The 13,195-nt window shown below is 37.0% G+C and overlaps 1 protein-coding gene across 4 annotated transcripts in view; it reads left to right on the forward strand.

Annotated features, from left to right (window-relative positions):
* NEK7 (NIMA related kinase 7) overlaps window positions 1-13,195 on the forward strand; it is a 61,626-nt gene that overhangs the window by 31,794 nt on the left and 16,637 nt on the right. For all 4 annotated transcript variants that reach the window (XR_003531401.1, XM_027666099.1, XM_027666101.1 and 1 more), the window contains exons 6-7: window positions 6,584-6,692; window positions 8,891-8,998. Coding sequence is in view for 3 of the 4 variants with exons in the window: in XM_027666099.1 (XP_027521900.1) it covers window positions 6,584-6,692; window positions 8,891-8,998 (217 nt within the window). In the remaining variant the exon portion in view is untranslated. The remainder of the gene's footprint in view (window positions 1-6,583; window positions 6,693-8,890; window positions 8,999-13,195) is intronic.

Here is a 13,195-nt window from a genome sequence, read left to right on the forward strand (position 1 = left end):
AAGTATTGAGCGTTCACAGCTTCATCAGTTCTGAGTGGAAACCGTGCTTTGAAGATGAACTGTTTCATAAAGGTATGTACATTGAGAGTGAGGTACTTAAACTGGTGCTAGAATTAATTAACACTTTTGATCTTAATTCTTTGCCCATGTTCTAATCTGTAAAATGGGAATATTACTGCCTCGTCATTTCTAAGACCATTTGTGAAGATAAACTTCACAAAGTTTATTTTATTAGTTTGATTTTCCAATAATGCATACCAGGAAGCTGTGCCCCTCCCTGAAACTTATATTTAGTATTAGGTTTTGAATAGTGCACAATAAATAAAACCTCAAGCTGCTCATTAGCTGAGTGTCATGAATGAAAGAGTAGAGGGTCTTTTAACCTAAAGAAAACAGAACTGAAAACTGCATGCACACACTCTCGAGGGGGAGAACTTAGGGTGTCTTTAATTCTGAAATTTTCCTCATATGTATATATTTATGTCCAGATAATTGACATTGTGATTCTGGAAAAAGTATTTTTAAAGTAGTCTTCTCTGCATGTCTGTGTATTTTTTATTCTCATCATCATACTGACTTATCTTGATCTATAGTTGCAAATTTTAAAACATGGAATCTGATTGTTGTGTTTTTCATCAGTATCTATTTTATTTTTCCCCCATGACTGTTGGATTTAATTTAAAGAGCAAAAACCCCCACTATCACCACCCCCATGCCAAACCTCCTCACTTGAAGTGTTTTTATTGAACATATGGTTATATTTTATAATCTAGACCATTTTGGCACTTTACTGGAGCCACATCATTGATGTATGTTAAAACCTTCAAAATATCTTTTTCCTCAGTGGTTGGTTTTGGTTTTTTTTTTTCCTTGGTGTTCTGTATCACTTTGACGTTCGCTTTTTTGCATACTCATTTTTGAATAAAACTTTAGAAGATAGAATGTAGCTTGAAGAAGCCTGTAATATAATAGGATAGTGTAACACAGGGTGTGCTAATTACAGATCAAAGCTAAACTATTTTTATGTGCCTTTTCCTAAAGGAGGAGCCTGGGGCTTTGAACTAGTCAAGCTAATTTTTGCCAGTAATCTTTTTTAAAGCTACTAAAAAACTTTTTTAACCCCCTATAATTAAAAAAATAGTGCATCCTTATTCACCTTTGCATATATATGTTATCTGTGCAGCAGGTATAAAAGGCAGGGCTGGGTGTTCTGAGGGGGAAATGGTCACTGCAGATGGAGCTGCGGAGCCTTAAAAAGTCAAGGCGTAGAGCCCTGCCAAGGTAGGAGAGCAGGTTCTGGTCAGCTTTTGCTCTACATGTGTGTTATTGGGGTGTCTGACAGGTGCTGGGCTGTCACCTTTGCTGTCAGCCACAGGTAACCACAGGGAGAGCAGTGCCAGCAGTTTACCACTGGCAAGTTACATACATGTGCTGGCAGAATGAAAGCTGGCTGGTCCTGGAGTTTATAATCAGAGGGATAATTGGGTTGGGTAATTACCAGGCAGCATTGTTAGTTTTTCTGTGAGTCGGTCATTGTCTGTGTCTGCCACTGGAACAATAAGAATAAGGGGGCAGATTTTCTGCTAAAATAATTAGACTATCAACAGTCTTTTGTCTTGTGGTCAGTCCCCTTCACAGGCATCACACCTGAAGCTATTGTGTAAGTTCTGGCTGAACACATAGGGAAAGTAATGGTATCACTCAGCTGTGAAAGGTTAAATTGGCAGGAAACGCGATTTGACTTACAAGGGCTGTTCAAGTAGCACTAACTGGGCAGAAAGGCTTTGGAGATTTCATCTCCGCCTTTGCCCACTGGTGCTGAATTGTCTGTGAGCCTTTAAGGAGCAGGGAGAATTGAAAGATTTTATTAAATTAGTAGTTCTGGGTACTTTTCTTGTTTGCAGTGTCCTGCAAACAATACTTGGAGTTTAGTTTTAATTTTTCCCACAGTTATGTTTGAGAAATTCACACCATCAGTGTTTGTGCAGTATGAAAAACTTGCTGAGAATGAAGAGAAACCAAATCTGTCTGCCTTGTTTGTAGAGAGAAAAAAAGTTGATAGCCTCTTTACTTACTGTGTCATGCTATTGCTTTTTATTAGCAAGTAGAGTTAATGATTCAAGCATGAGTTTCACCTCTTCATGCTAAACCAGTTTTCCTGCGGGGATTTTTTGGAGAGAGATGCACGTAAACAAATACTGTTGAATTTAAACATGTGGCTATGTGTTTTAAGAAGCCCTACTCAGTGGTAACATCAGGGATGTGGAAAATGATGCAGTATTGGAAATTTGTTATTAGTGGCTCTGCAAGTAGATCTGATTTCAGTAGGTGTCTTTAATTTCTGAACACTGTATGTTCTTGCTTTTTTGCGTCAGCAAAAACATTAGGTGAAACAGAGTGACTGTAGGTGGACTGCTCGATAAGGAAAAATTATGTGAATCCTTGCAGAGAAAGTTGGATAAAAATAAATATATATATATATATATATATATATATATATATAAAGTGACTTAGTTCAGAGCTTTCTAAGAAATCTGAGTTTGACCAAGAGTCTTATTAACAGTCTGATTATTAGCATGAAAGAATGTATACCAAAATGGAAATTATGAAAAATTCTACTCACATTTTTTACAAGGCTTATTATTTCTTTGTAAGTAGGTCTGTGTGATAATATTTTGAGAGGATGCGTCTATCTCAATTCTGTGGTGTCCATGTGGGGTGTTCTTTTTAATTCTACTACCTTGTCCTTCTGATGCTTGTAGGTACTTCTGTTAGTACCATTATTTTGTATGCTGGTTTTTGTCCTGTGTCTTAGTCTTTTGTTGCTCTGGATTAAGTCAAGTTTGTTGTATACAGAGATGACTAATAGAGGCAGATTTGGTTTTTTAAAACACTTTTTTTGTGGAGTGTTAAAGGGAAAAAGTAAATGTATGGCATCTTCAGTAACTGGAGATGTAAGCGACTGTAAATAAAAGCTGGAAAAAGAAACAGGTAAATATTTTCATTTTAGCCACTTTGTTGGCCGAATACTTGCTGTTTTCTGTATGTTCAATTGGTAGATGGCAAATAGCTTGGGTTTGGTTTTTTTTTGTTTGTTTTTGTTCTCTTTTTACAACTAAGAGACAGCTGCTGCTCTTGAAATGTAGGCAAATTTGATCACGCTGTGATCAAATTGAGTGAATGAATCAGGATGTTGTGGGAAGTTCTATTTTTGTTCTGCATAGAAAGCAAAGAAAAATGGCAGAAAACTTACCATGGTCTAAAGAGATGGGCAGCTGAATTCATGAAAGAGCAGAGCCAGACAAAACTCCTGTGATGATGCATTGGTACTAGGTTTTTAAATAGAAAATAAGTCTTAAGTAGGTAATTAATTTCTGTATACTTTAGTCTCCAAAATATAGAGATGCTAAGGTTTATCTTCAGTGGTCTGTCTTCTTGCCTTGCATGCCTTTGCCAGTTCTGGTTTGTTTCTGTTGTATTCACAGAGTGAAAACCCTTGGTTGTGCTTCTGTAATTTCCTGTTACAGCTGCCTGACCCCCTCTTTCCTCTTTCTGTTCTTTCTGCTAATCCATATTAAAAAGGGCTCCCAAAGAAACACAGCCAGAAATGGTCCAGAACTTCATTACGTATTACTTGAAAATTCTGTGTAATAATAATTTCTGCATCACTTTCCTCTTGAAGTTCAGATTTCTTCCCACTAGTATCTGTTGTTGAATCACTGTGTTCTGATAAGTGTATGCAATAAAATGTAACCCTCTCTTACATTGTACATTTTTGGAAGCCAGAAGTGAAGTTTTGTCGTGAGAAAAAGATGATGCGATCTAGAGTCTCACCAAATGGTGAAAGGAAAAGGAATCTGTTTTATCATCTTTCTCATTTCACTTTTCCCCCAAATATAGTCTTTCAGAAGGTAACTCTAGGCAACAGCCTGTGCAGTGAAAAATTCAGGTATATATTCTTGTGGGCTTATTTGACAGTTTCACAGTTCTGTTCTTTATTTTAAAGTAATGACTCTGCAAAATTATCAACTGTCATCAAGAGAATTTCATAAAACGTTTTGCTTTCTCTAGTCCAGTTTGCTTCTTAAACACTCAGTGGGTTGTCTTCTTTTAATTTATTCCTATTTTTTTTTCCCTATTCAGTGAGACCTAAAGCAGGGTAAATCACACCGTAAAATCCTTTGATACACCCAAATCAGAACTGAATACTAAATTTTTTCCAAGCATGGTTACTGAGATGTAGGCAGTGATATCTGAAATTTCTAGTTGTGTTTAAATCGTCTATGTTCACTGTCTACTCACCTGCAGGAAATCCTTAAGTTTCTTATGAAGTCCAGACATAGTCTTGGGTATTCTCTGAACTGTGCCTGTAAAATCTAGGTAAAACCATTTACTAATTGCTGTCATTTTTACTTTTGGAATTTGACCTTTAAAGCATCATCTTTAGAAACTCAGTATATTATTTCATGCTTTTATATTGACTTGAAACTTTTCCCCCCATCTATCATTTACTTTTTTTTTTTTTTTTTAATACCACCAAGAAACTGAATGGCATATGCTTTTCAGGTGCAGGGCAGCTATGTTGAACTTCACTAGGATGGAAACATTTGGAGAATATTTTATTTTTCTTTTAGCAATCCATTAGAGATTAAGGAGAGTTACATTTTCTCATTAGGAAACTGTTCGGTTATTCTGTAAAAAGGGACGAAAATACAAACATTGTTAGCAAATGTATCAGCTTTTCTCCATCCTCTTTAGACAAATTCTGTGGGGTTAAGTAATAATATTGATGCTTTCAGGAAGAGATTATTATTATCCTGCAAAATTATTAATGCCTTCAGTAGAATGTGACTACATCTGACACACTTATATTGCATCCTTGCTCTGTAACAACTGAAGCCAATTTTTTAGTGCACAGTCAGCTACAGTGTTACAGATGGCAAGTGAATAAAACGTTAAAACTTGTACATAAATACTTGGAAAGTACACTGATGTACACTGGAATGGAAATCTGTAATGGAAAATCTTCCCATTTCAGACATTTTGTGAATGGCATTTCATCACTGCTTGTACTTACATTCAAGTTAAAAAAAAATAGTAATTCAGAATATTTAAATAAAGTACGTAGTTATAATTATGATAATTTCTGGATGCATTTTAAATCAAGGAACTATGCTTTCATGTGCACATACTTACATGTATTGTGTATTTGTTTTTAAATGAAAAGAAACCTGGTCTCCATCTTCCTGTTGACATCAAACAATCCTCTGATATGCAAATCCAGCTATGGGGAGAACAGATACACAGGGTTTGTTTGGATTCAGTCCAAGACTGAAAAAAAATTGTATTTCAAGACGTAATTTATATGCTTTGCCTCATTTAAATGAAAATGCATTTTGAAATAATCCCTATAGCTAAAAACATTTTGGTGGAATGTTATGATCCTTTGTATCGCTGATACATTTTGCTACAGCTAGTTTAAAACCATCTTTCTCATCCTCCTGCATATCTCTTACGTGTAGATGCAGCTGTCAAGCATGTTTTAACACAGTATGTGGAAATACTATTTTTCCAAACTAATGTTTGTTATGTGAACTTTCTTAAGGTGTGCACGAGTGTGAAGTGTGTGTGTACCCGCACTGTTAAGATACATATAAGTACTTTGCTTTACATCTAAAATTTTGCTAATATTAATGTTTAGGTATTTTCTTCATGTGTTTAACTTTAAAATCTAACATATTACAGTTTCTTTAAAAAGAAAGGCTAAATGAGCAACAATTTGTCAGTCTTCTTACCTTTAGCTGCAAAATTTATAATTATTAAACTTGTACGTTTTAGCATTGGCTGAATTCCAGGTTTTCAGTTTGTGTCTTTGGAGGACTGTGGTTCCAGTTCCTGAATATAATATTTGGAGAAGATGTGTGTAACAGAGCATATTTGTTTCTTGTAAGCTTTAACAGGCCATTGAACTGTTACCAGTGATCAGTAATGGTATTTTTTATACAGGATGGAAAATATTTGAACAGGAGGTAGGTCAGTTCCTTTAGTCCCCTTTTATGTATTGCAAAAGTTTATAAGACTAATCTAATCAACCCTTCTTACATGATCTTTGTGACTGTGTGTCACTACTGTTGTGTTTTTCTTTTATTTAGAAAATGAGGGTATGGAAATCATTGTTGGTGTAAGGAAGTATTTAGTTTTGGAAGTTCTGTGGCACGTATCTTTATATCTGACCTTTATTTGTTCTGTGTCCACTTCGTGCTAGACTATTCTGACCCCATTAATCCAGCAATGAGGGTTGGAAAATACTGTTTAAATCCCTTTTTGGGATAGCAGTTTTATTGCATTAGTGTTATTTGTAGCTCTGTGTGTGAACCGACTAAACACATACATTGATGATACATGTATTAATATTTAAGGGAAAAGCTTTCTGTATCAAGAAATTTTATTAAACCTTCCTCAATAGGTTGTGATCCTCTTGTATTTGCTTTTTTTTTTTTACTAAAGGATTTTTAGTCTTTTCCCAGTCATTTAATACAAGTTTTAATTTTTAATATCCACTGTCCATCCTTTTTTCTTTAAGCATTTTAAGAAACAGAAGAGGCTGATTCCTGAAAGAACGGTTTGGAAGTACTTTGTTCAGCTTTGCAGTGCCTTGGAACATATGCATTCTCGTCGTGTTATGCATAGAGGTAATACAGGATCAAAGATGATTTGTCTTTACTAAATCTTTTACTACGTGAGAATTAAGCTGGTTGGAATCAATTTTGACAGCTGACACAATGTACATTTCTGTAACGTTTTCTAAGTAATGGAAAACCGTGACAGAAGTTTGTGGTTGTACATTTGTTGTGGTAGGCATTTGTTTGCAACCATGGCTTGTGATAAGCAAGTTTTCAAAAGAAGTGATAGTTCTGTAAGTGATGGAGATGCTGCCACGTGCTACTTGACTTTTCTGGCTCTTATTTTCTGTCCTGTTCTTTTTCTTCTGTATTTGCCCCCTGTCTCACCCAGCTGTTGTTACCTGCCTTCTTGCACAGCCATTCTTTCCACCTCTTGCTCCTGGTTGTCTTACAAAAGTATTTGCCTCCCGCCATGCCGAATGGTGATGTACAGGCCCTTCTCCCAGTCCTGGAGATGGGAGCTCTGATTATGTGCAACTCTGAGCGTTTTCTCCAATTCTCTGCTCCTCTCCACTACCACTAACCCAATCTTTGTGTCAGGTACTGTGTCACAACAGCTATCCCTGTCAGGTACTAAACCTCCTTGGCCCATTTTAGACCTCTGTACTGCTGTCTTCTCTGTGTTGACTTCATTCTACCTTGCAACTCTGAGTCAAGGAAAACAGAGCTGCTTCTCAGACATACAATTTTTTTTTCCCTTGGAAATCCCTCTGGTTGTGAGTTGTATGTGAGCTGTCTCGTTGGGTTCAGGGGGAATTGGATGTCTTAGGTTGGTGGCTTCCTTCTGCTGGGATGCAGAGCTGTCTGAAGGCAGCAACCCCTCGTTCTCTGCTGGGCTTTGTCATTTGCAGCTGGAAATCTTGCACCCTTTAGCAGATCAGCTTAGATGCCCCTGCCCCTGTAAACAACTTTCCTTTGTGATTCTCCTTTTTTTTTTTTTTCCTTTATGCATTTGTACAGATGCCTGCAAGTGCAAATGATACAAAGAACAGCATATAAAATTACAGATTCTTTCCATAGGGTACAGGTATCTTCCTTTATTGCTTTTTGTGACTAAACTCAAAACCGAAAGGATATTTTAAGCTCCTTAAAATGAAATATTAACTTCGAAGCTTCTGGCAAACCTATGGCAAATCTAATGATTCCATGGTTACACACCAAAACCAATGACAATTAAAGCTATTTTTAAGTTTAGCTATGTCTGTGTTGGACTGTTACACAAAGGGTGATCCAAACTCCTGAAAACTAGGTCAGATAGCAGCATAACGTAATTGCTTCTGTATTGTTCTCTAAAGCTTACAAGGTTTTGTAACTCTTTTATTGGGAACCTGAAAACACTGGTGTTTGAAGGGTTGTTCCTTTCACTCTACCCATATTTATGCAAACTGTAATCCCCTCTTATACAACTGAAGTGATTTTCTTCAAGTTTGGAGCCACAGTGCATTGCTCTCGAGCTGAGTATGAGCTAGACGCCCTTCTCAAACAAATAACAGGTCAGTTTATTTAGAAACAGGATAGGTACCTTGTTTAAAAACCATAAAATAAAAGTCTGTGCTGTTGTCTCTAAGGTACTGGATTAAAACTTAAACTGAATATTACTTGTGAAAAATAACTGTCTGGGGTATACATCATTATTTTTCTTTGTTTCTGCTTGATTAGCCCAGTTCCATTGACGAGTGCAAATAACCATTCTCCTGAGTAAAACTTGCCTTTTTTGGTTTTTTTTAATGCCTGCTATTAGAGAATCAGGTACCTATTTCAAATGAATAACATCATGTCACTGTGGTTTATGTGAACAGCAAAAGTGATGAAAAATCTTTTACACTGCTTGAAAACATTTCTGTGCTGTTACTTAGACATAATAAGAGGTTCTGTAGTTCTAATGCAAGACCTTCTATGTAGTTTATATAAAGTAGTAATGAGCTGCCTTATATCTACTGTTTGACTTTGAGTGTTGGGGTTTGGTTTGTTTGTTTGCTTGGGTTTTTTTGAAAATATTTTTCATGGCTCTTGATTTTCTTGCTTGAGCGATGTTTTACTATTAAAGTAGCTGAAGTTCTAAATTCCAGACTCATTCTTTCTGAACACCACCATTAAATTTTACCAGTATTAGCTGTAAATAAAATCTTCTTTTGGTCTATTATTAGAGCAATAACTTTTCTTGTGACCTTACTGTGACTTTTAAATTTAATTTATTTTTCTTTCAGATATAAAGCCAGCAAATGTGTTCATTACAGCTACAGGAGTAGTAAAGCTTGGAGACCTTGGACTTGGTCGATTTTTCAGCTCCAAAACAACAGCTGCACATTCTTTAGGTAAACTTTCTCTGAGGTACAGGTGTTGAACAGGTAGATTTTTTTTTTATTTTTTTTACATGTGCCCACTCAGGAGGAGGAAGAAAACAGTTAGATCCAGCTGAAGCTGTTCTTAAACAATAATAAAAATGTGGTCATAAAGGTCTTCTTAAATAATAATAAAAGTGGTCAGCACCATGGACAAATACAGTAAAGCTGTTAAGTACTGAGGCAGTACTTTCAGCACTTCAGCTCATTGGGTTTTCCCCCCACTTAGTTTGAATCATCTAATGTACATTTCTGCCTCTGAACAAGTGTTTCCTAAAAATGGTAAAGTAATACTTGCAGTGCTTATGTTAGAGCCATTGGAGGACACACAAAGAATTGATTTTTTTCAGATGTTGATGTTTCTAATTAGACTATGAAATAGCAGACTTCCCAGATTAAAATATCCCATGTTTATCTTCATCTCTTAATTTAAGTTTTCCCAGTTAACAGTAGAACATGGAAGAAGAGAGGATTGATGTTTGGCATGTTTGTACCATATTTGAGGTGTGGGTGATACCTGTGTTAACAGCTGAAAAAAATATTTTAGAAGGGAAAGTTTTGATTTTTACTTCCCTGTGTTCCAAAAAACCTTTGGTCACTCCTTTGTACCTTCCTGTTTTTTACTATGTTTGGTGCATACTGGTAGTGGCATAGTCAAAACCAGTAACTGCTGAGATCTTAATAGGGCTGAAGTTGAACGTCAGGCACAGATGTGCAATCTTGCATTAATAAAAAAAGAGAGAGAAGAAGACAGCAAAGTGGTGAGACCAGACTGGAAATGTGCTTGGGTTCCACACTGAAGATCTGATATGAGGACGTGGCAGTGTTTTATCTCAAGTGCTGCTGTTCATGCTGCCCTCATAACCCAGTGGGCATCTCTGGTAGCACTGGGGAGATCAGCTTGTAGTTGAGTCCTGCTACTGTCTGCAAATGGACAGAGGATGTGAAGAGGGAGATGTAAATCCTTATCTGTGGATTAGGAGCTCACAAAAAAGGCAGAAGTCCACAGTAAGGGTGGGAGAGTTAGATCTGTGTTCCAAGGCAGAAGTCAGGAAGTTAAAGAGGAACAAACTGCCTCAACTCTGGATTCTTTTGGCTTGTGGCAGGGGAATGGTTGCAAAGACTGAGCTAGAAGTTTAAAAAGCTGAAGACTGAGCCAGAGTTAAAAACAGTGTAAAACCCCCAAGCCCTTTAAAGATCATCTTTTACAGATGAAGAATTGTCCAGGGAGTGAGGGGTGGGAGGATGGCAGCTTTGTTTCTAATGTTGGGTGCTGGGTCCTGGTGGAGGAGCTGCTATTTTTTATTTTCTTTTTTCCCTGTCTCCTCTTTTCCCATTTCACTCTTAATTATGATCTAATGTCACTCTTAATTAATGATTTTTCCGAAGCCTAGGAAAAAGGTTTGTTTCAGCTGTTAACTTAGGCTACAGGGGAGACAGTGACTCTCTGATTTATCATGTCATTAGCAGAGACCGCTTCTTAAAATTAATTTCTTCTGCAGTTTCTGATGCTGGTTTTCTTGAAATTTCCTTCAAAGTTGTACCTTTTTATGATTCTATAAACCTTTGGTGCACAAAACCCAGTGAATTACAAACATATGTGTAGCAATTTATACTTGTTTACAGGCTTTATAAAAATTTCAGTAGCAAACTAGATTCAGGCTTTCAGAGATAAAGAAATGTACTAAAATTTTAATTAGGTACAGCTTCTAACTGCTAATTATGAATAATACTGATTTAATTAGAATACTTACTGATGGTCCATTTGAAACAAATGAACTGAACTGGACAGGGTTCGTTCATATTCTTAACTCTTTCTATACAGCCTTATCAAGAGGTAGATTTTTCTATTATGTCAAGTGTATACCTTTTTGAAAATAGGAAATCTTCCAAAAGTGCAAAGGGAAAGGAGGCATTTAGTATTGTTGATTGCATACAAACATGACAGAACTTCTTGTTTTCAGCAGACTTTATATTAGAAAGGGGAATATGGTTCCACAAAGGCTTCATATTCCTTTCCTTGTGACTGTTAGGGGTTTTTTTGTAGTTGTTTTAATGGCTGAAGACCAGACCTTAAACTCTTCAGAGACATGGCAGTTCTAAGGCCAGCTCATGGAAACATGCAAACATTCTGTTTTAGCCATTCAGTGGATGTAAAAATAGTCCATATGTCAGTGTTTCAGTTACAAAAATAATCACTTCAGTTCTCTGCTGTGCTTGTGCTATAAAGCTGCACAGTGTGTTGTCCAGGCAGGCACTGCCACCAGGATGTCAATACCTTCTTGCAGGGCAAAGCAGCAGATCTGCAATCTTCTTAAAATGCTTGAATGTAAAAGATCATCTGTATTGAATTCCGGTGTTTCTTCTTGGTTTGACAACTTCTGTCATTTCCATGATGCTGCTGTCCCAAGCACAGAGCTGTGTTAAGAGGGATTTAACTATAAACTCATGCAGATTGTGGGGAATAAAATACCTTATGAAAATATGTGCAAATACTCTCTTTTCCTCCTGTGTGTGGATTTCTAACCCAGCAGAGGGTGTGCTGAGGTGGTGGTGTGCAGCACCATTCTGTGAATAAACTCCACTTTGATACCAAACCCTTCTGAGAACCTGCACCCTTAGTGTACAAGAAGACTGGCAGGGAAATCTGCAGCAGTTTAATTGCAGTGATCAAACAAGTTGTATTAAAGCAGATCTTATTTTAGGTACAGAGATCTCTTACAATAGTTTGAAAGCTGAAGATAAATTGTTGTGCTCGTACAATGCTCCATTATAAAATAACCCAAGATGTTTATAGATAGACTTCTGTAGTTAAAATATTTGCATAATGTGGGCTGGGTTGCAGAATTACTTTGGATAAGTGTGGTATTTTAGGTCCTGTATCTGTAGCTGGAGATGAACCCTTGACTTGGAAGTCTCCTGTATGTGTATTAAACATGCACAGAACCCCAAACATTACAGAATCATTAGGGTTGGAAAGGATCTCAGAGGCCCTCAAGCCTAACCTTCAGCATGCCCACTAAACCACATTGTGAAGTGCCATATCTCAGAGAATTTGTGTCATTGGTTGGCCTTTTTTAAAGCTATAGGCTGATAACCCCCTTCTGAGTCAGCCATTACATTGTTTTATATGAGTAGATTTAACATTTTCCAGGCAGATTTCTCTTCCAGCTTGATAGTATTTAGACCTATTTACTGCATTTCATTCCACTTGTTGATGCACTCAGTTTTTTAGTGAACACACTGTAGCTCAACTGCAGTGTGAGTTACGTGTTTATGCAGGTAATAAGATGGATTGTTTATATCATAACTCCCTTCTTCATGATGGATTCTTTGCCTCTGGTCCTTCAAATCCAACTTCCTGCTCCCTATTAACCACCATTTCCATTGTGTCAATTCCTTCTCCCAATAGCAGAAAGTTTGTGTATAGAATCAACACTTTCTGGATCTACAGTATCTTTAAAGGGAGGGAACTCCAGAGCAGCAGCAGGTTCTGAGGAAGCACTCTATTTGACCTCAGCCATTTTAAAGGAGTTTACTGTTCAGACCTGCAGATTATCAGAGATGTGCAAATGTGGGGAACTGAACACTAAAGTTATCAATTTTCTTCTTAAAAATATAGGCACCTCAATTGGTTATGTCTTCTTCTTGTATTATCCCACTTCTGTATCTTCATATGAGTAAATGAAGTCAGGAAGTTGCCAGTCTGTGTGCTGTTGGGATGCTGTATTTCACTTAACACAGAAAAACAATCCAGGAAGGAAACATAATGTACAATTGCAAGTGGTAGTTGCTTGCCAGCAGCACAGCGATGTCCCCAGATTGCTCACCGTGTTAAAAGGATCATTGCAGTGCTTTCAGTAGCTCCTGAATGTCAGAATTATGAATCTTTAGTGTCATGTTCTGTTAAAAACAGCTTACAAGTAGTAATGGTATCTGAATCTTAAAGTTGTTTTTGTGATTCCATGACTAACATAGGTAATTTCAGTTCCTTTCACTAGTTGGTCATCAGGGGCTTCAGGCTGCATTGCAGTGAAGGTGTTACGCTAGGCTAAATGCTGTAAAATGGTAACATTTGTTCTTCCTTTTCACTATCATCAATCTTTCACAGTCATATCAGACCCCTAATGTATCAGCAGGCTTCCCAGAGCTAGTGGTTAAAATTACCTT

This window comes from Corapipo altera, unplaced genomic scaffold (genome assembly GCF_003945725.1).
Source record: "Corapipo altera isolate COAL_440 unplaced genomic scaffold, ASM394572v1 119, whole genome shotgun sequence".
In the NCBI taxonomy this organism is placed as follows: domain Eukaryota; kingdom Metazoa; phylum Chordata; class Aves; order Passeriformes; family Pipridae; genus Corapipo; species Corapipo altera.